This window comes from Cynocephalus volans, chromosome 1, assembly GCF_027409185.1.
Source record: "Cynocephalus volans isolate mCynVol1 chromosome 1, mCynVol1.pri, whole genome shotgun sequence".
NCBI classification, from domain to species: Eukaryota; Metazoa; Chordata; class Mammalia; order Dermoptera; family Cynocephalidae; genus Cynocephalus; species Cynocephalus volans.
The window spans coordinates 51,983,677-52,009,213 of NC_084460.1; the positions used below are offsets into that span (position 1 = coordinate 51,983,677).

General features: G+C 48.5%; 1 protein-coding gene across 1 annotated transcript in view; it reads right to left on the reverse strand.

Annotated features, from left to right (window-relative positions):
* ANKRD60 (ankyrin repeat domain 60) overlaps nt 1–25,055 on the reverse strand; it is a 46,067-nt gene extending 21,012 nt beyond the window's left edge. The window contains 7 exon segments of the mRNA XM_063095943.1: nt 8,655–8,789; nt 8,902–9,018; nt 15,480–15,779; nt 17,916–18,081; nt 19,640–19,770; nt 24,616–25,030; nt 25,032–25,055. Of these exon segments, the coding sequence (XP_062952013.1) occupies nt 8,655–8,789; nt 8,902–9,018; nt 15,480–15,779; nt 17,916–18,081; nt 19,640–19,770; nt 24,616–25,030; nt 25,032–25,055 (1,288 nt within the window).
* Between the last annotated feature and the right edge of the window lie 482 nt (nt 25,056–25,537).

Genomic DNA, 25,537 nt, shown 5'->3' on the forward strand with positions numbered 1-25,537 from the left:
AGGGAGACCCAGAACGTGTCAGTGGAATCACAGCAGATTATCCACAGGGAACATTTGCAGGCCAAAGGGTTAATGCCAACTCGGTGGGGGCTTCTGGTTCATTCTCTACCTTGGTAACAAGGTTAACTAAAAATCACAAAATTACCATTTTATTTGTTTCTAGTATCTTTCTTAAGATAAAGTTGATATGCAATAAACTGCACAATATTTAAAGTGCACAAATTGATGAGTTTAACACATGTGTACACCCTGACACCATCACTGTAATCAAGATAATAAACATGTTCATCACACCCAAAGTCTTCTCGTGACCCTTTGCAATCCTCTCCCACTTCATCCTGCCCAAACATCACCCACTCCCCCTACGCAGTCAGTGATCTGCTTTCTGTCACTATAGATCAGTTTGCACTTTCCAGAATTTTATATAAATAGAATCATACAGTATGTACTCTTCTTGATCTGGCTTTGTTCACTCAGCATAATTATTTTGAGATTTGTCTAGGTCGTAGTGTATATCAATTGTTCACTGCTTTTTAAAAAATGTTTATTTCAAAATAGTTATAGGTTCATAGGAAGTTGCAAAATAGTAGAGAAGCCCAGTGTCCTTTTTTTTTAGTTTTTTTATTAGCATATTCATTGTTACAAGTCTTACTTATTCTTTATGCTTCTTATCCAATCTCTCACCTTCTCCCTCCCCACCCCACCAATAACCATAGATTTGTTCTCTCCATCTTATAGATTAACTGTTCCTCTGTTGGTTTGTTGCCTAGATGATCTGTCCAGTGCTGAGACAGGTGTGATCAAGTCCTCCCCTATTATTGTAAATCAGATGCTTCTTCTGTTACTCTGGAGTGTGCTTTGTGGAGAGAGAGCACCTCTTTTTTTTTTTGGTCTCTGCTGGTGCCTCTCTTGTGTCAATGCAGTTGAGTCTGGCGTGCCATCTGCACAGTGGCTGTGACTGCTGCTATAGAGACTAGCTGCTTTTGCAGCAGCCATGGCAATTGTGGTGGCTATGGAGGGCTACCTATGTGGAAACGGTGTTTTTGGTGTGCTCTTTACCTGGTTGCAGCTGGATTCAGCTTCCCCCAGCTCCATGCCTCATTCTAAGATGTTGTTGTGGGCAAGAAGGAGAAAGGAAGGGGGAGGAGAAATAGGGTGGGAAGAGGGGGAAGGAGGAGGACCATGATGGAGGCCTGTGCCCCACCCCCTCATTCCGGCAGGGGAGACCAGGGAGCTTCCAGTAGTGTCTGGACCTTCGCTGGGCTGGATGCAGATCTCAGAAGGGTATGGCTGAAGCCCTCAGCCCCCCACTCCCAAGCCAGGGCTCTTCCTGCAACAGCTCAGTGGTTGTCGCTGGGCTGGTTGCGGATGTTGGAGGGGCATGGCTCAGGCCCGCAGCCCCCCACTCCCTGGCTTGGGAACCCAGGGGACTCCTGGTACTCCTAGGCATTATAGGTGTTCTTTGATGGTGTTAGACCTTTACTAGTTAATATCAGACTTTGTCTCTGGACTGTGGGTATTTTGTTTTTTCTTTCAGTTCTATGTTGGATTATTTGCTGTTCCCACCACTTAAACTCTGCACTAGAACTAATTTGTTGTCCTTTGCTTACTTCTAAGATGAGAGAACTTCCTGTGGGGACCAGCACTTGAGTCCTATAGTTTAGCTAAATTGCCTCATTCCTGCTGATTCCCTGGGCAAGGCTTTTCGTGCAGCTCAGGTTTTAATTGTTGACCTTGTAAGCACTTCCAGGTCTTGTGAGGTCTGGCACACCTGGATTGTGTGGAAACTATGGTCTGGGCCTGAGTCTTTTCAGCAAACTGCACCCCCTGCAGTTCTATACTCCTGACCAGTCTACACAAAGTGGGCCTGTACTGATTGGGGGGCAGATCAGCTGTCCATGCTGTGCCTCAGTGTTCCCCCGGTGGGCCCGTCTCCCCCACCACCTGTACTCCAAACAATTCCCATTGGCTGGGCCATGTGCTGGTCCCTTGCAATGACTCACCAGCCTCTGAGTGGCTTCTTTTATCAGTCGTCTGTGGCTTCTCACTCCTATGTGGGTCCACGGGAACCCTGTTAGTGGTCTTGCTGGCCTGGCAGCCACCAAGGCCCTCTTCTCCCCTGCCGCCTCCAAGCAACTTCATCTGAAGGGCACAGCTGCAGCTTTTGCCGGCTCTTGCTCCATGTGCTCACCAGGACCAGCCTTGAAGCAGCCAGGATTCGAAATGGTAGGAGCGGTCCTTTCTTTCTATCATCATGGCTTCTCCCGCCTTTATGAATTCCGTAGGTCTCTCCTCCTCTTCCCCTGAGCTCTAGTTGCCCCTTGGCTGTCGTTTCTTTTTAATAGTTGTAAATTAGTTGATTTGTAGGAGAGAGTGATGCTGGGGACCAACCGTCTATTCTGCCATCCTGACCAGAAGCCAAAATTGCCATTTTAAAATGTGAGTCCCCTGTTCTCAAATTGGATAGTGGTGATGATTGCACAAGTTTATAAATTTACTAAAAATCACCAAATTGTACACTTAAAAAGTGTCACACCTCACCAGCCAAAGTTAGGATTATCTGAACATCAAAATTAAGAACAGTAACTATAATTGGTTGAAACACATTGAATATATAAATATCCAAGCATCCATAATGATCAATAAGAACTAAGCATTTTCCTGTCCCTTCAGTTGGAACTTCATCTCAGGGAAGCCAAATAGCCTCAGCAGATGAAGTAAAGCGCTTTTTCACAGAAGAATGCCAGCTAATGCAATGTAGAAGGACTGACAGAATTAGAAAATCACCACTTTGCAACCTCCATGAAATAATTGGCTCAGTCAGGAAGCAACAATCTGATGAAATGCAGGTGGAGACAAACCACAATGTGATACCAATTCACCCTCACTAGGATGGCTCTAATCAAAAAGACCAACAACAGGCACTGGCGAGGATGTGGGGAAATCTGAATCCTCACACACAGCTGGTGGGAACGTAAAATGGTACAGCTGCTTTGGAAAACAGACTAGCTAGTTCCTCAAATAATTAAACATGGAGTTACCATATGACCTAGCAATTCCACTCCTAGGTATATACCCAAAAGAATTAATATATGTCTACACAAAACTTTTACATACAGGTTTGTAGCAGCATTATTTACATAGCCAAAAAGTGGGGGTGGGAGGGAGAAATGGCCATCAACGGTTGATGGATGAATAAAATGTGGGCTATCCATACAGAGGAATACTATACAGCCATGAAAAGGAATGAAGTACCAACCCATGCACAGCATGAACAACCTCAAAAACGTTACACTAACTGAAAGAAGCCAGACACAAAGAGCTACGTGCTATGTGAGTACATGTATGTGAAATGCTCAGAACAAGTAAATCCATAGTGACAGAAAGTGGATCAGTAGTCACCAGGGGTAGGGGAGGCAGGGATGGGAGTGACAGGTGCCTCTTGGAGAGTCCACATTTCCAGTTTGTAGGAAATCAGGGAATAGGGAACAAGCCATAAGACCCACATGGGATCACAGACTCACTCAGGACACAGGGTCTTCCGCAGGACACCTGGACTGGCTGTCTCAACAGGCCAGTGCCACGAAAATATGCACTGAGATGAATCACTGTTCTAGGTTCAAAGAGACTCAAAAGATCTAACAACCAAATGGTACAACTAAGTGAAGGAAACCCAGTCTGCAATAGCAAGCCACCACAGACACCTGGGGCCAACTGGGGAGATTTGATTTCAGACTGGCCATTAGATGCTGTGGTCAGCTTGAAAAATGAAGCCTGTGTCCTAATCCCCAGAACCTGTGAATATGTTACAGCACGTGGCAAAAGGGATTGTGCAGGTGTGATTAAAGGATCCTAAGGATCCTGCTCCAATCTAACCTTGAGGACTTTTATGGGAGGCAGGAGGATCCGAGAAGGAGAGAAGACGTGACAACAGGAGCAAAGTCGGGTGATGACACACTGCTAGCTTTGAAGATAAGGAACGGAGCAGGAGCCACAGAATGTGGCGGCCTCCAGAGCTGGGAAAGGCAAGGAAATGGGATCTCCCCAGTGCCTCCAACAGCACCCAGCCCTGCTGGTTCAGCCTGGGAGACCCGTTTCAGACTTCTGGCCTCCAGGACTGCAAGACAACACATTTGTGCTGTCCAAAGCACTAAATCTATGGTAATTTGTTTTGTTACAGCAGCCATAGGAAGCCAATTCAGATGCTCTCGGGGAATTGTCATTAATTCTCTGGGGTGTGTTTGACAGGAGAATGCCCTTATTCTGAGAAAATGCAGACTACAGGGCTAAGGGGTGAAGGTCGATGTCTTTGGCAAAACAGCTCTACCGAGAGGCAAATCCAGCAGAAGATGGCAACTATGGGATCGACTTGCACTATTCTATTTTTCTTCCTGCATAATTTTTTTTTGTAATAATAAGTATATAAAGTTTTAATGTAGGAAACATTGCACCAAATTTGGGAATTGGGGCCTGGGCAAGTGGAAGTGAGTGGGATGCAGAGAAGAGGCCCGGGACCCACAAACCCTCAGAGGCAGCCCCTGCCTCCACAGGGCTCTGAGGGACCCTCCTCTGCGCCTTTCCCTGGAGCGAGCACCTCTCACTGCAGTGCCATCACTGTCCTCCTCTCTTCTGATCCTTCACATCGACACATACCACAGGCGCTACCATCTCACATCTCATAACAACAGCTCCCTTGGGTCCACGGGGACAAACTTCCTGGAGGATATGTCCACACCTGCAGTCTCCACTCCTCTGGGTTTGCTCTTCAATCCCCCAAAGTAGGACTCCTGTCCCCAATGCCCCAAGGAAACTACACTTCTCAGAGACAGTTGTGTTACCAAATTGGTTGGTCACCCTCTACCTTCAACTGGCTCCAACTCTCAGCAGCTTTCAGCTCCGATGCCCATGCCCTCCACTGTTCTCAGAGTTTCCCTCCCACTTCATGAGCGCCTCCTTCTCAATCTTCTTTGCCCGCCCCCTCTGCCTGAGCCCTAAATCCAGGAGACTCTTGGGGCTGGCTTCCTTGGGTCCTGGCTGCCTTCCCTGTTCTGCCCAAAGCCCTCTCCTTTGGTCCCCCTGCTTGCTGGCAACCTCCAAATAGGAATGTCCTTGGACGAGTGACAGAGATCCTAAACATGACTGGCTGCAGTGGATGGAATGGTGGCCCCAAAGATATGTCCCCCCAAGAACATGTACATGTGATCTTATTGGGAAAAAGGGTCTTTGCAGATGTGATTAAGTTAAAGATACTTAGATAAAATCATCCTGGATTAGCGTGGACCCTAAATTCAATGAAAAGTCCTTAGAAGAGACAGAGAAACAGACATGGAGACAACAAGGGAGAAGTCATGTGGAGAGAGACTAGAGTGATGTGGTCACAAGCCAAGGGACACCTGGAGCCACCAGAAGTTGGAAGAGGCAGGAAGGCTCCTAACCTGGAGCCTTTAGAGGGTGCGTGGCCCTACACACCTTGATCTCAGACTCCGAACCTCCAGAGCTGTGAGAGTGATACTGTTCTTTTAAGTCACTGAGTTTGCAGCAACTTATGATAGTGGCCTCAGGCCACTAACACACCAGCTAAGACAGACCCTTGCATTTCACGACCAATCCTCCCCTTTCCTGGCTTTTCCCTTCTCAGTAGATGGCACCACCACCACCACCACCCCCCAGCTGCTCAATCCAAAGTGTCTTCTGGGTTCCTGACTCTGCCCCCGCCCCATGCCCTTGCCTCTCCCCTGTCGTCACACACAGTCTGGCTCTGGCCTCTCTCACCTGGGCAACGCAATGTCCTCTAACTGGTCTGATGGCTCCCCCTTGCCTCCTGCCACCTATCCTCTTCAAACTTGGAGGCAAGTCATGCATCCCACCCTAAGCCCTTAGTCACTCTCCACTGCTCTTGGAACAAACTCCATCTCTTCTCCAGGGCCTCTGTACAGGATGAGGACATTGGCCCCAATTCTTCACCCTCTCTGTGTCCATCAGGGTGAGGTGTCATTTCCTGCCCCTTGACCTTGCTTGGGCTTGACCACTCATCTTGCTTGACCACCAATCTACACCCAGAAGGGACACCAAGGACCATGAGAAGCCCAGGATAGAGCAGCCCCAGCCACACCCAGCCCAGGTCAGTGGTGGCCCTCTGACTACAACAGGTGAGCAGAAGCAGTCGGTGTGGCAGTAGATGGCAGCTGCAGCTTCTAGGGCACCACCCAACCAGCCCCTGCATTCTTTCTAACCCCACCTTTTACCCCAGCTACCCTCTTGAGTAACTATGCTCTCATGTCAATGGCTTCCGGAAGGTTCTAACGCTGCCCAGATTTTTCCTTGCTCCTCAAGTCTCAGCTTCATTTCACCTGCTCTGAACAGCTGCCCAGTCACTGCTCCCATCCAGAGCCACCACCACGACCACCCCCCCCCACGTCACTCTGTGGATTTCCCGCCCAGCACAGCCTACTGCGCGTGTTCTCTGTCAGGCCTGTCATATCACTCCCCACAAACCATCAGCTCCATGAGGGCAGTGCTGTCTCTCGGGATGTCAAATGGGGTGTCTCCTGCTTTCTTGGAATTTCAGCTGAAGCCCACAGATGAGAACTCTAAGTGATATGACCCCCATCTTCTAAACAGAAGCACTTTACCGTACAGGTAACAACCCTACCTGCTAAGAGAGAGCCAAAGCCACTCAGACCCACACACCCCTCCCTCTCGAAGCCAGACATGACTTTCCAGAAGGTTGGAAGCTCAGTACAGGGAGTGAGGGTTTCTTGGGGGTTGGCATCCCCCAGGGAACTCTGGGCATTTCCCCAGCCTCCCCAAAAGCCAAGTGAGGGGCATCAAACTGTCCCTTCAGGGCTGGCTGGTTAGCTCAGTCGGTTAGAGCATGGCCCTGTAACAGCAAAGTCAAGAGTTCAGGTCCCTGTACTAGCCAACTGCCAAAAGAAAAAAAAAAAAAAAAGATGTCTCTCTGCAGGGATTGGGGTTGCGCCAAGGGAGCCCAGCATCTCACCCCCAGGGGTGTCTGCTGAGCTGGTTCCAAAGCAGGTTCTAGGAGCAGCCCATACTCCACAGATTTCACAGGACAAGGACAAGGACTGTTGTCCCATGGACCAAATGGGCACAGGCAAGGCAGGGAAGGTGGCAGGTGCAGTCTTGAGAGGACAGCTCCCCAAGAGCACTGCCTGCCCGCCTGCCCTACAGTCCACAGAGGCTCAGTGGTGAGTAGTCGGAGGAAGGCAGGGAGGGATCTCAAGAGGTCAGGAGGAGAGCACATCACCCCAGCAGGGAATTTTCAGCATGGGAGTCCCAAGTGGGGGTCACCAAACACACACAAAGTGCCTGAGTGCCACCCTAACGGGGCACTGGACAGCCACGGGAGAGCCACATTCAACACCAGCTGCACCGAAGCCCCTCAGTGCCACCACCACTCCCCCCCACCCAGCTCCTGCACCCCAGTCCCACCTTGGGCAGGTGGAGAGGGATGGGGAAGCCAGCCTTACTGCCGACTGAAGCCTGGACCAGCCCTTAGCTGGGGGAAGGGGAGCCAAATTGGAAGAAGGAATGCAACTTTTATTTGGACCAGGCTGGGCTTTTCAAGATCTGCAAAAGACAACTGTTGATGAATACCTGTAAAGGGCCAGAGGACCTGGTGTCTACCCAAGACAGGGAAGGGTGTGGGGGCAGCAGTGGGAACTATGACACCATTTGCTGACGGCGCCCGATGGGAGTGTCATAGCTCATTTGCTGAGCAAAGGGGTGGTGGCAGGTGAGACCCTCACCCCATTTCCAGGGCACTTATCCGTCCCTCACCTGGAGTCCAGTGCTCACACCACAAGGTGCGGATTAATTTCTTTTCAGAGCAAGGGGCTTTGGCTCTCCAAGTTTGTCTCTACCTGTGGGGTGGGAATATTAATACCTCACGGGGTCATTACAAGAATCAAATGAGATACATTATAACACTGGCCAAACCAGACCTATGCATTTTTTACTTATTTGAATACAGTTCTTAAACCACATGCTAGATGAACTCAATATGAAATACACCGCAGTTTGCTGAAAGTTGGAGACAAATCATGAACTTCTTTGGAGGTATAATTTGGTAAAAATAGTAATTCCAATGTGTGCTCATGTAAAATCTCAGCCCTTCTCTGTATACCATGGCTTATACTTTGCTTGTGGATAACATATTGAGGGTCTAGAGCTTCAAAGCACCTAAGTTAGCATAACTCCTCCTTTCTTTTCTTGTTGCAGCCCCTGCTGGGAGATACAGACATTAATTAAAATGCTCATCAGAGTTGAAAGAAAAGTCCTAGACTTTTCCTTCTTTGAGGGGTTAAAATATGGAATTTCTCTCTTAAGCTCTCTGGCTCTTATCCACGACCCCAACACCATAATTCGTGAGCCCCTGGAGGAAGACTTTGAATTGGAGGACACTGTTTCTTTCTAAAGTCTTATACTATGTATGAACTTTATGTGAAAACACTACGTATGTAAAGTTACATATTTTTTTTAAATATTCTATACTATGCAAAGATCAAAACACATAAGTGAATCAACAGTGGAAAATCCTTGGGGTATAATAGTCTAAAGGTAGAAGATGCCACGGGATCTACAGTTTGGATGGGGGCTGGTGGATGTCCCCAAGTCTGGATCTCCGCAGGTACCCGGCGCCACGAGTTGATCTGCGGTCTCAGTGCGACACCTGGTGGCCGCCGCGCTCGCCCACCTGACGCAGCGGGATTCAACAGCGCCACCTGGCGGGGGGCGACCCCCCAGCGGACCTGGGGAGGGGTTTCTTTCTGAGTCCAGAATGAGAGCGGGAGAAAGTGCTCAAGACCCTCTGGGGCGTGTCCTGATGGTCGCTGGGGCTCTGGCACAACCCAAGAAGACGTGTCTGTGGGGTATGAGCACCTGCCAGTCCATCCTGCATTCTGCACCGCCTGGTGGTGCCCAGCCCAATGTGCTGGTCCTGGCTGAACTCTGGCTGAGTGGCCCCCTCAATGCTTTGAGAATGCGTGTCAGCATTTTCTGCATTTTACAAGTGGGGAAAGGGGGCTTAGGGAGTAACCAAGATCACAGCCGCCTGGAAGGCCTCCCAGGCAGGCTAACTCCAAAAGCTCACCACACCCCAGCCTACCCCCCAAAGGTGGTGTGGGAGCCGAGTTCAGCCCTGGAGGAGAGGTGGCCCTTCTTAATACTACAGGTGCTTGTTAAAACTGTGGTGTAGGGTCAGGCAGCCTCACTGTGCCACCTAGATGCTGTGTGTTGCTGGGAAAGTTTCTGACCTTCTCTGAGCCTCAGTTTCCTCAATGACAAATGAGCAAGGAATAAAACTTGCTCAGTGCCACTCAGCACCAGCTTCCCCGGGAGTTTGCTAGAAATGCAGAATCTCGGGCTCTGTCCCAAACCGACTAAATCTGGAATCTCTGGGAGGTGGGGCCCAGCAGTCTGTGTTGTAACAAACCCTTCCTGTGATTCTGATGCTGTGTGAGAATCTCTGCTTTCCAAGATGATTGAAAGGACATAATAAGATGATGCCTGCAGAACGCCTGGAAAAGTGCTCAGTTAATGATTGCTATAGTTCTCCAACTTTGAGAGCTCAGGTGGGGGTTTTCTTGTCCTTCCTTTTTTTATATATTAATTTTTTTAATTAAGAAATTCTGTTAAACACAGAATTACCATGTGACCCAGCAATTCCCCCTGTAGGTGTATACCCAAACCAACCAAAAGCAGGGACTAAAACAAATCCTTTTATACCAATGTCCATAGCAGCACTATTCACAATAGCAAAAAGGTGGAGACAACCCAAATGTCCATCAGCTGATTTATCCACACAGTGGAATATTATTCAGTCATAAAAAGGAATGAAGTACTAAGACATGCTACAACATGAATGAACCTTGAAAACACTATGCTAAGATTCAAAGAAAAAGCCAGATACAAAAGGCCACATAGTGTATGATCCAATTTGTAGGAAATATCCAGAATGTGCAAACCCATAGAGACAGAAAGAAGACTGGTGGTTGTCTAGGTTGGCAGGAGGAAGTTTGGGTGTGACTAAATGGGTATGGTGTTTCTTTTGGGGGAGGTGAAAATGTTCTGGAACTAGATAGTGTGGTGATTGCACAACATTATGAATGTACTAAATGTCATTAATGGTAAATTTTACGTGTGTTTTGTCACAATAAAAAGAAAAACAACTCAGAGGTGTATAAAGCAATCCCATGCCCTGAAAACGCAATGCTGAGAGTTTGGGGTGTATCTTTGACATCATTCTTTATGCTCAAATAAACATATGGAGACACTTATTGGATTTGCCTCTTTTTAAAATTGTAGCTCGAGCTCATACACATTTCTTGGGCAACTTGCTGTTTTTCATTTAATGACACATCAGACACCCCTCATGACCGTCCCATGATCTACACATACAGACTGAGTCTTTTTTTTTTTTTTTTTTTTTTTTGTCTTTTTGTGACCGGTAAGGGGATCACAACCCTTGGCTTGGTGTCGCCCGAACCGCGCTCAGCCAGGGAGCGCACCGGCCATTCCTATATAGGGTCCAAACCCGCAGCGGGAGTGCCCCTGCGCTCTCAAGCTCTGCACTCTCCTGAGTGCGCCACGGGGCCGGCCCTGAGTCATTTTTTAATAGCTGCAAAATGTGCCACATCATTGCCAGTGGTGGGCATTTGAAGTGTTTCCAGGCACTTGCTACCTAAAACAGCTGTCATGAGCATTTGCAAACAGGTCTCTGTGTACTGGGGTTTTGTCTCTATAGGATGTATTTACAAAAGCAGGGTAGCTGAGCTGCGTCATAGACATTTTGGATATATACTGTAAACCTGCACAGCTATAAGAATCTACAAGCTCCCCTCTGCGGTGTTGAGACATTTCCCAGACAAACACACACACTCGAACACACCCATCACAGCCCAGAGGTTACCAATATTTATCATTTTTCCAGTTGTAAATTGATCAGGCAAATCAACCATACAGGTAAGGAGTGACACTGTACTGACGCTTTGATTTGATTTCTTTGACCCCTGTGTCACTGAGCTACCATAATACAGCCAGCTTTTGAAACCCTGGAGTGGGGGATGGTCCACAGACCCTTTCAGGATGTGATGAGAACAGAGTGTTCTCCCCAGAAAATGTGTGGGCACAGACATGCACATTTAGGAGACAATTTCAGGGGTTCAGGCAGAAAGGCCTGTCTGGGAGCCCCCCTGTTGTGGAGCCCCACTCTCGAGTTTTCCAAGTGGCGCAGACTGCAGCATCTCTGACATTTCCAATGAACACAAACACTGATGTTTTTCTAAATGTTAATGGGTTTCTGTGCCCTCTGCTGGAAGCTTCTGTAGTCAGTGCAGCACTGCGGAGGCAGAGCCCAGTGACTGGAATTTTCCTCTTGCGGTAGAGCTTTATTCCCCTCCTGCAGAACTGGCCCTGGAGTTTCAAGTTCAGAACGCACTTTTTGCAAGTTGCTGAGGAAGCCCTCTACTTAATACCAAAATCAGCAAGTTCCAGGGAAATTATTTATCTCCCATTTGGGGAATTATTAGTTCTGGAGGAAGACTCTTATTGTATAAGATTTGCTGAAAATTTATGAGGGTATCTGGAGACTGGGAGTGTATTGATTCCCGGTGAGTAAACATTTTAAGCAAATTAAGTGGTGGTAGTCATAATAATAATAATGGCTGCCATTTTTCAAGTATCTGCTCTGTGCCAGGCATTTAATCCCTCCAATGATGACAGGGGGCAGGTTTTATTACCCAAATATTACAGATAAGGAAACTGAGTCTCTAAGAGGTCCCATTGCTTGGCCCAATGCCACCAGCTGGAGGTGGAGGAAAATTTTAACCCGGATGTGCCAGATGACAAGCCCAGGCCCTTCCTACTGCACTGCGGAGTCACGCAACAGGACCGTGGGTCTTGAGAGCATGGTCCTCACTGGTCCCTCCATTTCACCAACACGACCAGGTGGGGGGTGCAGGTGGTCAGTCCACATGATGAAGAAGCTGAGGCTCTTGAGAGGTGACCATTTGTCCAATCACACAACTAGTAAGGAATGGAGAAAGAAATAGAATCACAGACCACAGTATACTGAGAACAAGATAATGTTATTAAATCCTAGCAAAATATTATTGTCTACGGAAGAATGCTCTGTTTCTGAATTTTTTAAAGGGAGATGAGCAACTAACCCAAAAAGGAAACTTGCTCCTTGTGGATATTAAAAGGATCGAGAGTAATTTGGAAAGGGATTCACGTTGTCACCCAATGTTTTCGTGTAACTTACTGTAGTGTCAGGGGTCACCTAACGTCCTCTGAGGTGCCACCCGTGATGCCCTCCCCTCCCTACTCGCTGGGAAACCCTGGGCTGGGAAAATGCTCAAGCCAAGCAGCATCCAGGTCTTACATGGAAGGAGCAGATGGTGGCAGGAGCCCAGCAGGCAGCTGACAGCATTCCCCCTGGCTCTGAGCATCCTGGCAGCCAAGGCAAAAGGAAACAGGAGGGCTGACAAAGCTGTCATCATCATCTGTTCACAGCGACTGCATCCATCTCTCCGGTGGGCTGTTTTCAAAGGACTGTTTTCCAGGCTGGCATAAGGCTCACAGGTAAGCAACATCCCTGGCCACAAGCAATGAGAAGGGGAGGAAGAATCCGTGTCCCTGCAGCCTCCAGGAAACCAAGGACAGGCAATGGCATAGGGGCACTAGGCTCAAAGGTCAGGTCATCGGGTTTTTTGGTGATGAGAACTCAAGAGGGCCCAGGAGGCACCAAATGTATCTACTATCTTCCCTCTTTCCCAAACATCGATAATCTCAGCCATGACTTCAGAAAAATTTTCTAACCAAGCTCTCAGGCAATGATAGCTAGCCCCTACTGAGTGATTTTGACCTCCCTGGTCCTCCCGACAACCTTAGGGACCAGAACCCATGATGACTGTCCATCCTCCTCTGCAGAACACTCTTGGCTCAGAGCAGAGGGGAATTCGCCCAAGTCCACACGGCAGAGCCAGCAAGTTGCCCTCTGAGGTCTCCAAAACCCTGCATCTCCATTTCCACACAGGTGACTCTTCCCGTGGGGACTGAAAGGCCAGTGCTATGTGGGGACACTGGACAAGAAAAAAGGGAAATAAAAATGATAAGCCAGCAGACTAACTGGAGCTCTTCCTCAGAGGAAGCCCTCTTCTCTCCACACAGAGGTGAGGCCCAGCCTAGACGCACGCAGGCCATGGCTCTTTCACCATTCCAGACCATCCCCGGGACCTTGGGCCCACCAGGATTTCAGGGTCCTACAAAAGTGTTTGAGATAACCCCCCTACCCCCCAAAAATTTATTTTCTGTTGGCTCCCAAAGTATGAAGAAAAAAAAAACTTCAAAATAAACGTTTAATGTATTATCTTCAAAATGTAATGTAATATCAACTAATTGCTGTGATTATGGGCCTATTTTATTTAATATGATATGAAGGTTTGTTTTAATACAATAAATAAGATGTTAAGACTGTCTCAAACGAAGAGTTCCCCAGGACCTATGAGAGTGTTCAAATGACCCTGCCAGAGACTGAGCAAAATGTCACCACAGAGAGTTTGGAACTTGCCCACTGTCTGACCAAGTCTTTAACTGATGGAGCCATGTGAAGATGGAGTACTTGCCCCCAAACTTTTGGAGAGAGGTGTCAGGCAGTTGGCCCTCCTAATAAAAAAGACAGCTTAGCAAAGCTCCTGGCAAACACATGACTGTGAGTAATGCCACTTGTTAAGTTAAAAGAGTGCCCACGTCACCCCCTCAATATACCTCATTAGCTAAATGAATTGACCCGTTGGATTGGGGTCATTTAATATCTGTCTGTTGACTTTGGAGAATGTCTGCCAACAGCGAGATCTCAGTTTTGACACAATTGATGCTGAGCTATTTTTTTCTCTGACTCTTATTTGTCAAACAGATTGCTGAGTTGGGTACAGCCACGTATACGAAGTGTAAAACCACATCATCAACACAGATCTCTCTTGCTATGACAGCAGGAAACGCAGCCAATTAATTTAAAAGCTTACTCCAGTTACCAGGATGTAAGTCAGAAAGAACGGCGGCCAGGGTGCAGGGCCACTTTCTATCCTGTGGCAAACATGACCTCAGTGGTCAGGAGTCCATTGCCAAACATCCCAATGGGGAAGTTGTGTCAGAAAATAGGGCTTTAGAGAGACACAGATGGCCAGCAGGGGAGGGTGGACGAGTCGTATCACCCAGCAAGACCCGTGGCTGTCCCCTCGCCGTGGCTTCATAGCCATGGGTTGTTCCCATGAGACTCAGGTTGTTTCTACCACTTTTCTCAGTGAAACGAATCAGTGTTTGACAACGAGACACTGTCCCATGGGTGTGCCTCGATCTTTCCACTCCCTCTGTACCATACCATGTTCTTCAAAAATTCGAACATTTGAAAATCAGGAGCTATCCTCTCAAAAGGCCAGGTCTCCAGCTCTGGAAAGCTCTGGAAAGATCTAGCAGCCTTTGGCTCATGTTCCTGCTGAAGCTGGCCCCGCCCCCTCTTGCCCTCGTGTTTCCCGCACTCCTGCTCCCTCACCACACGGCAGGCCAGGCCACTGCAGGCGCATCATGCAGCAGCAGGGCTAAGATCCTGGCTAATGGAGAGAGCCTAGAGTTAAGCACAGACACCCACCCCAAGGTGGTCTGACCGAAGAAAACAAGGAGGAACTACCCGGATTCCAGCAGGGGAAGTGGAGAGCTGGTGAGGGGTCTGCATGGGCCACTGGGGACGGGACAAAAGGAAAACATCTGCCAACTCCAATGCTCTTCTTTGTGAATGCATCATTTTCTCTTATACTGGTTCCTGCACTTCGAATGCCAACTTGTCACCCTTCCTCAAGAGTAAAAAGGAGTCCCCTTTGGAGGACGTATTTGGAGAACCAACCTCTGCCCAGCTTCACTTCTGCCCCCTGGCCCAAGAAGCAGACTCCTCCACGATGGCTCAGGAAAACATCTGGAACATTACTAGCAGCAGGAGCATTTAGTTCTACGAGTTTTACAAACCAAAATTCACAGCCCACACTATACACGACCTCCCGACATCTGCTGGCACTTGTTTTGTGCAATAACAATAGTGCTATTATCATTACTGTTATTACTCCTATTATGCCAGTGCATTAGACGGTCTCCAGAAAGGAGAGAAGGTAATTGGTTCCCATCGCCCAAACAGCATTATTGGACACAGTGTACAAATAGCTTAAAATTAAAGGCTGGCATCAGAGCCTGTCAGGTTTATAATGGATTACTAAATGAACACAAACGCACCCACTGCCATCAACACCCTCCCAAAGTCATTTGCAAACAGGACAGATAATTTAATATCTGATTCAGATTAATTGCCATGTTTTCTTGCTTTTCTGCTCTCCAAGGGCCACCATGGAATTGAACCCTGGAAAGTTACCTGGGTCAGCTTTGGCGGGCAAACGTTCTCATTGGGAGCTAACCTGGGGTCTTCTTCTTGGACCCAACCCCTGACTTAACTCTCTGTAAAACCTTATTCATGATGAAGTCGTTCAGGTCTTTTGTCCCTGACTTTTCAATGCAGCGGAAGAGAAACATCTGCCGCTCACTCTGCCTGCGGTTCATTCGGCGGGCAACGGTGATGGGGGTCTCCCCGCTGGTATCTTTGTTGTGGATGGAGGCCCCACGCTCGAGCAGGAGCCGTATACAGTCCCACCGGCCCATGGCAGCTGCCACGTGCAGTGGCGTCCTGCCCAGGGGAGATGTGCTGAAGCAATCAGCTCCTGTAAAATAAGAACTGGCTGAGCGAGGGCCAGGAAGAGAAGCAGGGGCAGGGGCAGGGCTGTGAGGGGAACACTTGGGAGAACTGAGAACTACTCCCCAGGGGGCACTGCCTCACTTCCAGTCTGCTCCCCTTTGCAGCAGCCAATGATCTTTCTAGAAGGCCTTCGTCACACCTCTGTGTCAATCGCATCACTGCCCGTAGGGTAATGTTCTAGGTCTTTACTGCTCCATCTCAGCCTGCTTCCTGCTTGTCCCTCCAGCAATACTTCCCCACGATCTTCCTCCCCAACCCCACCCCTGCCAGGGCTCCAGTTACACCTGCTTTCTATCTCTATCCCTTAAATATGCCCTGTGCCACATCGTGCCCCAGGCCCTTTGCACATGCTGTTCCCTTTGCTAACAACATTCTTGCCCCTTGTTTTTCTGTGCTAACTCTTACCCTTCTTTAGATTTAATTCCCTTCCTCAAAAACAACTTCCCTTAGCTCCCCTCTCCATTAAACCTGCTGTATAAGCTCAGTAGACATTCTACGTCTTCAGAACATCCTGTACGCAATTGACCATGGAATTAATTATTTGTACTAATGTGCTGACTTCCCCTCGTAAACTGCATGAGGGCGGAAGACACACTTGTTTTGATGGCTGCTGTTTTCATCCCCAGCACGTAGCCCAGTGCCTGCAGAAGACAGGCACTCAGGAAGTGACAGACGACGAGCAGTCTGACTCATGGACAGATCTCACCTTGATTAAATTCCTCCCCACCTCCTGCAGATGGAATGGCTAATGACAGGTGTCCAATATGGACTTGTTGAATTGAATCAAATTCTGGGTAACAAATATCATGACACAGAAAACAAGGCAATTCAATTAAATTCAGCTGACATTTCGGTAGCCAGTTTTTATGAGCTATGACTGGTTGGTGAAGTAAAGTTTTAAATAGGCTCTCATACCACTGGCATTGACCATGGTGCCTCATCCCAGCAGCTGTCTGTAGAGGACAGAAAACTTTGCAGAGCTGGCTATAATTTTTTAACGGATGCCTTCAAATACATCACAGTTCCATCAGAGTGAAAATGACTTTTTATGAGCTCAAAGGACTGCTGGGCTGCAAAAAGCCCATATTTCATTTTACAACAGGCAAAGTGCAGAAAAGCAGTGGGGGAAGGCAGAGAATACAGTTGGGGTAACATTTACCAATTGTTGAGTTGGGTTTATACACCTGAGGCACGGCCCAGTCATCCTGCCAGAGAAATCTGAGATGTTTTCCACCTCGCTTGGTGGAAGTGAGAAAAATAGCAAAGACAAAGCTGAAAGAGGCTGATATCAAGGCTGCAGGCAGGAAAAAAGGGGGGACCTAATTTGGAGGCAAGTTGATAGGGGAGACCCTCTGGAAAAGCCTCTGCTGATCCCCCAGCCACCAACTAAATACCATGTAATACATTCTTCATTTTTCCAAGGAAGCTGGTGGTCTGAGCTGTCTGCAACTACTGTCTATTGTTCTTGAATGATCTACATCTCAATCAGTGGGCATCTTTTCCCCAAAATATCCCATATCCAGGAAGGATAAAGTGTACTCCTGCAGAATTTCATGCAAAGCCCTTTAATTTGGAGACAGTGCTGGCTAAGCCTTCTGTTCCTATCAGCTGAGAGAGAGACACAGACTTGCCCTGAAGTGCAGGTGGGGTGAGCAGAGAGGCTAGGGTAAGGAAATAGTTACATGGCTCAGAGAAAAGAGACTGGCCAGCTAGCAAAGCCCCAACAGAGTTAGGCCGGCTTGGGGCTAGACCACTGTGGACCATTGCCGGATCCCAGCTTCAGATGGACTGCAGATGAGGCAGACAGTATGGGAACAGTCCCACAGCTAGTCTGGTTGGAAATAACAAACCAGGAAATCCTCTTGGCTTTCCATCTCACTGCCATAGAAAGAATCTTCTGGAGGCCTGGCCAAGGGCAGAGGTGCAGCCTCTGATTGGCATGTCCTAAGACCCATGCTCAGACAGGGAGTGAATGACCTGAAGGACCATGACTGGAGGTTGACAAGACAGAGGTTCAGAAAACCACCACTTGAAGGTCTGGGAAGACAAGACACTCTGCCCTCCCTACTGTTGGACAGACTAATCTCTCTACCAGAATTACCGTGCTGTAGAAGGTACTGCACAGCATCAACGTGTCCTCTGTGTGAGGTCACATACAGCGCCACAAATGCCCTCTGTGATATCCACTGCTTCCACGTCTCACCTTCGAAATGTTCTGAATTTGCAGTTCGATAGAAGGAATCTTCAGTAGTACCAAGACAGGATAGCTGGGCAAGATAAATGGAGTGTGAGTTGTTATCAAAAGTGCAGAAACACTGGGGACAGCTGACCAGGTGTTCTTGCAGGAAGGTGGGCTTGAATACCAAATTAGGGCTCATGGGGGAAAGAAGCGGTGCAGACCCCAACCGAGAAGTTGGGAAACACCCAGGGAAGGATGGGGAAGACATTGTTTAATGCTCTGTACATGTTCAGGAAATACGAACTTATCTGTCAGCCTTGAGAGGCAGGAAGGTCTTCCTGTCAATGTTTTGAAGACAGAAAATAGCTTTGCTGGGTGTCCAGAGGAAGGTGGAGTGGCCATTAAGGAAGACAACCGCCAGCACGGGATGGCCTCTCCAGAGGGGGACACACTTCTGTGGAGACTTGATGAATTCTGGCCTTCCCATCTATTTTTGTGTCCATTGTCTCTGTTAACTTTGGGAACACTGAAAGCTCGCTGATGGACAGTCCCATAATATGATTATCTCGTGGTCAATCAAGCCTCTGAGCATGGGAGGAAGAGTGCAAGTTCCCACAGAGAGGAACTCTGTCCCAGATGTCAGATTTGGGTGTGGGGCAGCAGGGAAGGACAGAATGGGAGGCATGCAGGACAAGGGTCACGGCAGCTCTGACTCAAGACCACAGGCAGGAGGGAAACAACTCCATATCCAGGGCCAGATCCTGAAAACAAAGGCATGGACCAACTTGCTGATGGCACGGAGGGAGGCTGGGTGAGCAGGCAAGGATCTGGAAGGAGTTGTGCAAATAGCTAGAATGGGACCTCACCCTTCCTGCCAAGGTCGGAGAAGCTGCTACATCCTGACTCTGCTGCCCCCAGAGACCACCCCTCTTCCCAGGCTGAATCCCAGCCCCACTCCTGCACCCAGCCTTCCTGGGCCCCTGTCCCAGCAAGCAAACTCTGTCTCCTCTTCTCTACCAGCTCATAGCTTTTCCTCTGCATTTCTTCAATAGAAAGAACATACGTTTGGCCCCTAAGGTCAGAGTGATTCGTCTCCCCTGTTGGGTAAACAGCCTAGTTTTTATCTTCCTTTCCCCCACCGCCCACCCCTAGAGCCCTGCAAGAGTTGAGCACAGGCCTAGCAATCAGCAGGGCCAGCTGCTTTTCCAAGGACAGCGTGGACGTCCCCCCCCTGGAAGCAGGCAGGGCCTCGTGCGTGTTTTTGTACCATTCAGCACTGCACGCAAGGCCCAGAGCCCCGGGCTGCACATTTCCAAGTTATGTGGAGCTCTTCACTCAGTGTTAAATTAGATTTTCAACTTTATATATACATGAATAGAAAATCTGCTGCCTTGACTTCTGGCGGAGGGGGGAGGAGTGGGTTATAAATAAATAAAACCCAGCGAAATCATAAACGCAAAGAGTGAATGGAAACACTCGATACAGTATTTGACAATTATGACATGGGTCCTTGTTATCTTCTTTCCCTACTCTCTAACTTTTACTCAAATATTCATATTAAAGGCTAATTGATTCCCCCACCCCCTCCTCACAATTTACAGTTGATTCATAAAGTATGACATCCATTTAAAGAAGTATGAAAACACCTTACTGGGGTCCCCTTCCACAGCCGCCAAAACCAGTTCCGTCCATCCATCATAATGCCAGATACATAATGAAATAATTCCACCAGGAACAACATCATGGAACTTCAATGTAGTATCATCCATCAAAACTCCTAGAGGGAATAATTTTTTCTTTAAAAAAAAATGGGATGTTAAAGATAGACTATTACATTGGTTAAGTTAAGAGATTATCTGACCTTGGCTACCACAAAGATAATATTAAGCACAAATCTCATTTGATGATTCTGCATAAGCCTGTTGTCGTTAATGCTTTTTAGAAAATTAATTTGGCTCAGCTGAAATAGAAGCCGAACAAAAAAACAATGTCAACAATTTATAAAATTCTGTAATTATAACCTGTCCTATTGCAAAGAACTACAAGTCAGTAAAGTCATTGTATGAGGCAAACTCTACAAAATGGAACTATTTTAACTTGAAGTAACTATATGTCGTAGACACAACATAATGTTATACAAGTTATATATGTTAAACTAAAATACTCAGGTTTATGTTGTCATTAGCTGGCTAAAGAAGTAACAGTGACAAAAAAATTGTTGGGACTTTCAAATTACAGCCTATGGCAGGCAAGTTTTCTCAAGTTCGGCACTGTTGACATTTTGGACTGGCTAGCTCTCTGTGGGGGGCTGTCCTGTGCATTGCAGGGTGTTTAGCAGCACCCCCCCCACCTCTACCCACCACATGCCAGTAGCACCCTCACTTGGTTATGACAATCAAAAACTTCTCAGACAGCACTCTTAGGGAACAAAACTGCCCCAGCTGAGAGCCTATGGTAAAGCAGGAAGCTAATGTGGACTGTCACCATAATTTGGATTTGGAGTATGAGAGCTTCTGTGCTCATAAATCACCCAGAACAGCATCTAATTCACATGAAAGAATGGGACGAACCTACTCACACTTCATAAATTCAGACTCTCTGGGGAAGACTGTCAGAATTGGTAAAAGGGAACTATATAGTGAGCATGTTAAGAAAGTGCAGTTGTATTTAGTTTACCTTTTAAAACACACACACACACACACACACACACACACTTTCTTACACGGCCATCTACAATCTCACTCAAGAACAACAATGTAATTTGTCTCTTCGTAAGCGACGCCACACGTCAAGTCTCCCCTCTGCCCGGCCGGATTATCATATATCCCAAGTGAGTGGAATTCATGAGTGTTCTCGTTTCATGATCAAGTGATTACTTTGTGCCTGTACTGAGAACCTCCATTCCTTACTCCTCATGACAGCCCTCTAAGGCGGGTTTGTTATCTTCATCTGCTGAGGAGCAGACGGAGGCTCGCACGGCTGGGAATCAGCAGCGCTGACATCCGAACCAGACCTGCCTCCCTCCAGGGCCACATGCTTCATGGTTACCAGAAACTCAGGATGGTGGATGTAACCAGGGAATAAGTGATTGGCAAATGTGTTCATTAGGGTCCTGTTTGTGGTTCCAACACAGAGAATAATCAGTAATTAGTCTAAGTAAGACAAGTTGACGTCCTAACAACTTAGAAAACATCGAGCAAAGCTGTGTTTCCCTGAAAAATGCAAGAGAGCAATTCGCACATACTGAGCAGCTCTTATGGAAATCAGAGCACGTCCTCCTTTTACAGACAGGCAGCCACTGCCTTGGGCTTAGACAAATACTAATCATCACCAGCTAAATAAATTATCAGGGTTGACGACAGATGTGTAAGGGTGACCCTTGTCCACGAACGGGCTCACTCCTTCAGATATGTGTATCTCAAGGTTTGTACACACGTGATCTCATTTGATCTCCCCCCACACCCCTGCAACCTTTGAGGCAGGTAGAAGAGGCATCAGTTGATTATTTATAGACAGTGGCCCAAATTTCTTCAAACAATGAGGTAGCACCTTCTCTCTTCCTCGCTTGCTATCCACAGTAAGGACTGCAACAGCAGAGAGGGGTCACACTTCGAACAGTACAAAGTGCCTGCTGACTAACAGCACTGTGACATCAGTGTGAGGTCACCCATCTCACTCACTCCCTCTCAGCTTTCTTGAATTTATTGCTCAGCATAGCAATGAACAGAAGGGGTGCCTGACATTTGTAGTTGGGGATACGTAATTTTCAAATTACTTGTTTGAGAACTCTTACTAAGTCCTTCCGTAACTCACCTCCTTTTTAAATACAGACTAGGCTCAAGACACATTTCTTTCCAAATAAAACTTCAAAAATTCCCGAGAGCATCTTTTAAATACTCCCATAGGAAAATACGTGTCATGAAAAATGCTTAACCTATTTTAAAGAGAGCAAAAGAAGGTATTTTGGCCTTCACTATACATTCAATTTCCTGAGTCATTTCTGTCTACACGGGGAACGACATTGAGAATTCTGGAGCCGATAGGGCTCTGCTTTCAGGTTAGGAATCTGAGCCCGGGAAGGGTAGTGTCTGGAAACACGGTGCTTATGGAGACAGGCTGCTTTCAGATCTCTGTCTGCCTCCATCGTTTCCCGGCCCCTGCAGTACAACTGCAGTCTCTCTGCAATATCAGCTGTTCTCACATTCTCTGTGCAGCAGCCCAGAGATTTTTTTATATCTCCGTTTTTTTGAAGTGTTTTGTGTTTATTTCGACCGGGTGGGGAGATGATGGAGCTCAGGGGCTTTGATCCTGTTCTCATATCCTAAACATTGTAGGGAATCGGGACAGGGAAAGCCATGTCCTCAGGTTGAGGGAAGAAAGCTGATGGAGGCCAAGACGGGCTCTAGGGTTCTTGGCCTCCACTGGGTACCTGTCACATGGGATTTATCTGGATAGGGGTCCTTGGGGTCCTGATTTAGTCACAGGAAGCTTTGGGTACTGGGTTCTGATACTGGTTGGGGCTATCTTTAAGCTCCCGATGTGGACAAGGACGTAGCTTGGAATTCAGGGTTCTGATACAGACTGGGTTAGTGCCGGTATTGGGGGTTCAAACGTGGACAGGGCTTGCTTTTGAGATTTGGGGTCCTGACGAGAACAGAATTTGCTCTGGATTTGGGGTTCTGATGAAAGCAAGACTTGCTATCTGTTTGAGGGTCCTGGTACTGAGAAGGGTCTGTTCTGGATTTGAAGTCCTTGTATGAGTAGGACTTGTTTTGGGATTTGGGGTTCTGACATAGCCCTCAGTAGTGTGGCAATTGCTGGTTAGGAATCGGGCAGGTCTGCCCTGAGATTAGGAGGTCTCAGGCGATGGTGGTAGGCTCTGTTCTGAGAGTCAGGGCTCTGATATAAGCAGGGTTTGGTCTAGAATTTGGGATTCTGGTGTGGATAAGGTTGGCTGGAGGATTTGGGTTTCAAATACAAGCAAAGTTTGCCTTGAGTTTCGGGGGTACTCACGTAGGCAGGGCTTATTTTGAAACTTGACTTTCCTACATGGACATGGTTGGCTTCTTTCCTAGGGTGCTTATGTAGACTTGGTTTGCATGGGGACTGGGGGTTCAGATATGGGTAGGTTTGACTTGAGATTTGGGGTTCTGTTGTGGGCAGGGTTTGTCTCACTCTCTGGAGCCCTTACAAGGATGTGTTGCTCGGATGGGGTTTTGGTATATTCATGGTGAGCTTGGGGAATGGCTTTCAGAGGTAGGCAGAGTTAGCTTTGAATTTTGAAGTTCAGATGTGGGCAGAGTTCATTTCGGGCTCTGGCATCCTTATCTAGACAGAAATGGCTGGTCGATTGGCGCTCAGATGCACAAATGGTTAGCTGGAGATGAGGGGCTCAAAATTGGGTACATCTGCTCTGGAATTTAGGGTCATGATGTAGGTAGAGTCTGCTCTGAGATTTAGGGTTCTGTTGTGGCCAGGGGTAGCTAGGGAATTTGAGATTCAAACATAGCCAGAGTTTGCCTAGAGATATGGGGTCCTAAAGTGGGCAGGATTGTTTCAGGCTTTGGCATCATTATATGGACATGGTTGTGGAGGATTCAGGTCCTCATGATCACATGGTTAGCCTGGGCATTTAGGGTTCAGATTTGGTTTTGGGGTTCAAGAGTGGGCAGGGTTTGAGCTTTGGTGTCCTTGCATGGACACAGTTGATGGAGGATTCGGGGTTCTCAGGTAGTCATGGTTAGCCTGGAGATTTGGGGTTCAGTCTTGGGCAGGTATGTTATGGGTTTTGGGGTCCTGAGGTGGGAAGGGCTTGTTCGGACCTTTGACATCCTTGCAAAATCAAGGTTGCTGGAGTACTTGGGGTTCTGAGGAAGTCACGGTTAGCCTGAAGATTTGGGATTCAGTCTTGGGCAGTTTTGTTCTGTGTTTGGGGGTCTTGAGGTGGGCAGGGTTTGTTGTAAGCTTTTGGTAGAGGATTCCAGGTTCTGAAGTAGTACTGGTTATCATGGAGATATGGAATTTGGTCTTGGCAGATTTGTTCTGGGTTTGGAGGTCCTTCCTTTAGTCAGTAGGATTTCTTTTAGGCTCTGGCATCCTGTGTGGACATGGTTGACTAGAGGATTTGGGGTTCTAATGTTCACAAGCCCAGCATGAGGACTTGGGGTTTGAGTTTGGGGTCCTGAAGTGGGCAGGAGGTCGTGAGCACGCTTTGTTTCAAGCTTGCATTCTTATATGGACACAGTTGGCTTTGGGATTTGAGTCTCTTATGAAGACATGGGGAGTTTGAGGGTCTGGGCTTATGGAGGGGTCCTGCTGTGGCTTTGAGATTTGGGGTTTTGTTATGGATGGAATTTGCTCCGGGCTGGCAAACGCCTGATCCAGGAAGGATTAGTTTGTGGATTAGGGTCCTGTTGTGGTCTAATGCACTCCTGGTGTGTCTCTGTCTGGGAAGTCCCTACTTGTTTCTTCCATCTGGGGCTTCAAGGTGGTTGGGATTTGCTTTGACATCTGGGGGTCCTCATATAGGCAGGTTTCCTTTTGAGACTTCGGGTTCAGAACTGGACTGGGTGCCCCAGGGGTCAAGGCAGCACTCGTGAGGACGGATGGGGTTGGGAGCCACCTTGGTCCAGGTACTGGAGCCGTTGGAGGTTGAAGGGTATGCCGACCAACAGGTCCAGCTCCGCTTTGAGCTCCCGCACGGTCATGTCGCTGCGGCAGTTTGTCACCAGGAACATTTCTCCGGTCTCCTCCAGTCGCACCCGCATACAGAAGACGTCAGGGACCAAGTCGGGCGACGCGCTCCCGGCCTGCGGGTCACCGACCTGGTGCTGGCTCCGGCCGCGGGCCCGGGGCGGGGGCTGCGCGAGGAGGGGCCGCGGGACCGCCGAGCTAGCCCTAGGCACGCCGTGGCCCGGCGCCCCGGCCCCCGCACCGCCCAGCCGGCTTGCCGCGGGGTGGGGGCGAAGGGCGCCCCCCAGCGGCCCCGCCGGCCACACTCCGCCCGCCCCCGCCGCCGCCCCCGCCGCCCGACGCATGGCCCCACCGCTGGCCGCGCGTCATCCCCGGCTCGAGTGCGGTGGCCGCGCGTCATCGCCGCCCCCGCCCCGCCCCCGCACCCCCGGCCGGGCTGTGACGCTCGAACCGCGCGGGGCCGCCCCCGCCAGGCTGTGACGCCCGGACCCCGCGGGGCCCGAGCCCCCACCGACCCCGCAGCTCCCTCCCGCCCGCCCGGGGCCCCAGGCCGGCCCCGCAAGGAACAAAGCTGCGGCTTCAGGTGGGCGCGGGAGACTGCTCCTAAACAATGAAAACGGGCACGGGCGCTTCCTAAAAGAACCCGGAGATTTATTGAGATAAATACAGGGATATCGCACGTTCGGACGAGCTCCCGGCCACGTCCCCAATTCCTCCCTGCAGCTTCCAAGCTGCTGTTCATGTCAAGTTCTTTTCACCGGGAAAACGGAGGGAGGTTTCTTGCCGCTGTTAAAAAACTGTTTCCTCTCCGTTTGTTTAAAACACAATCTTTGCATAATTTGGGGCAAACC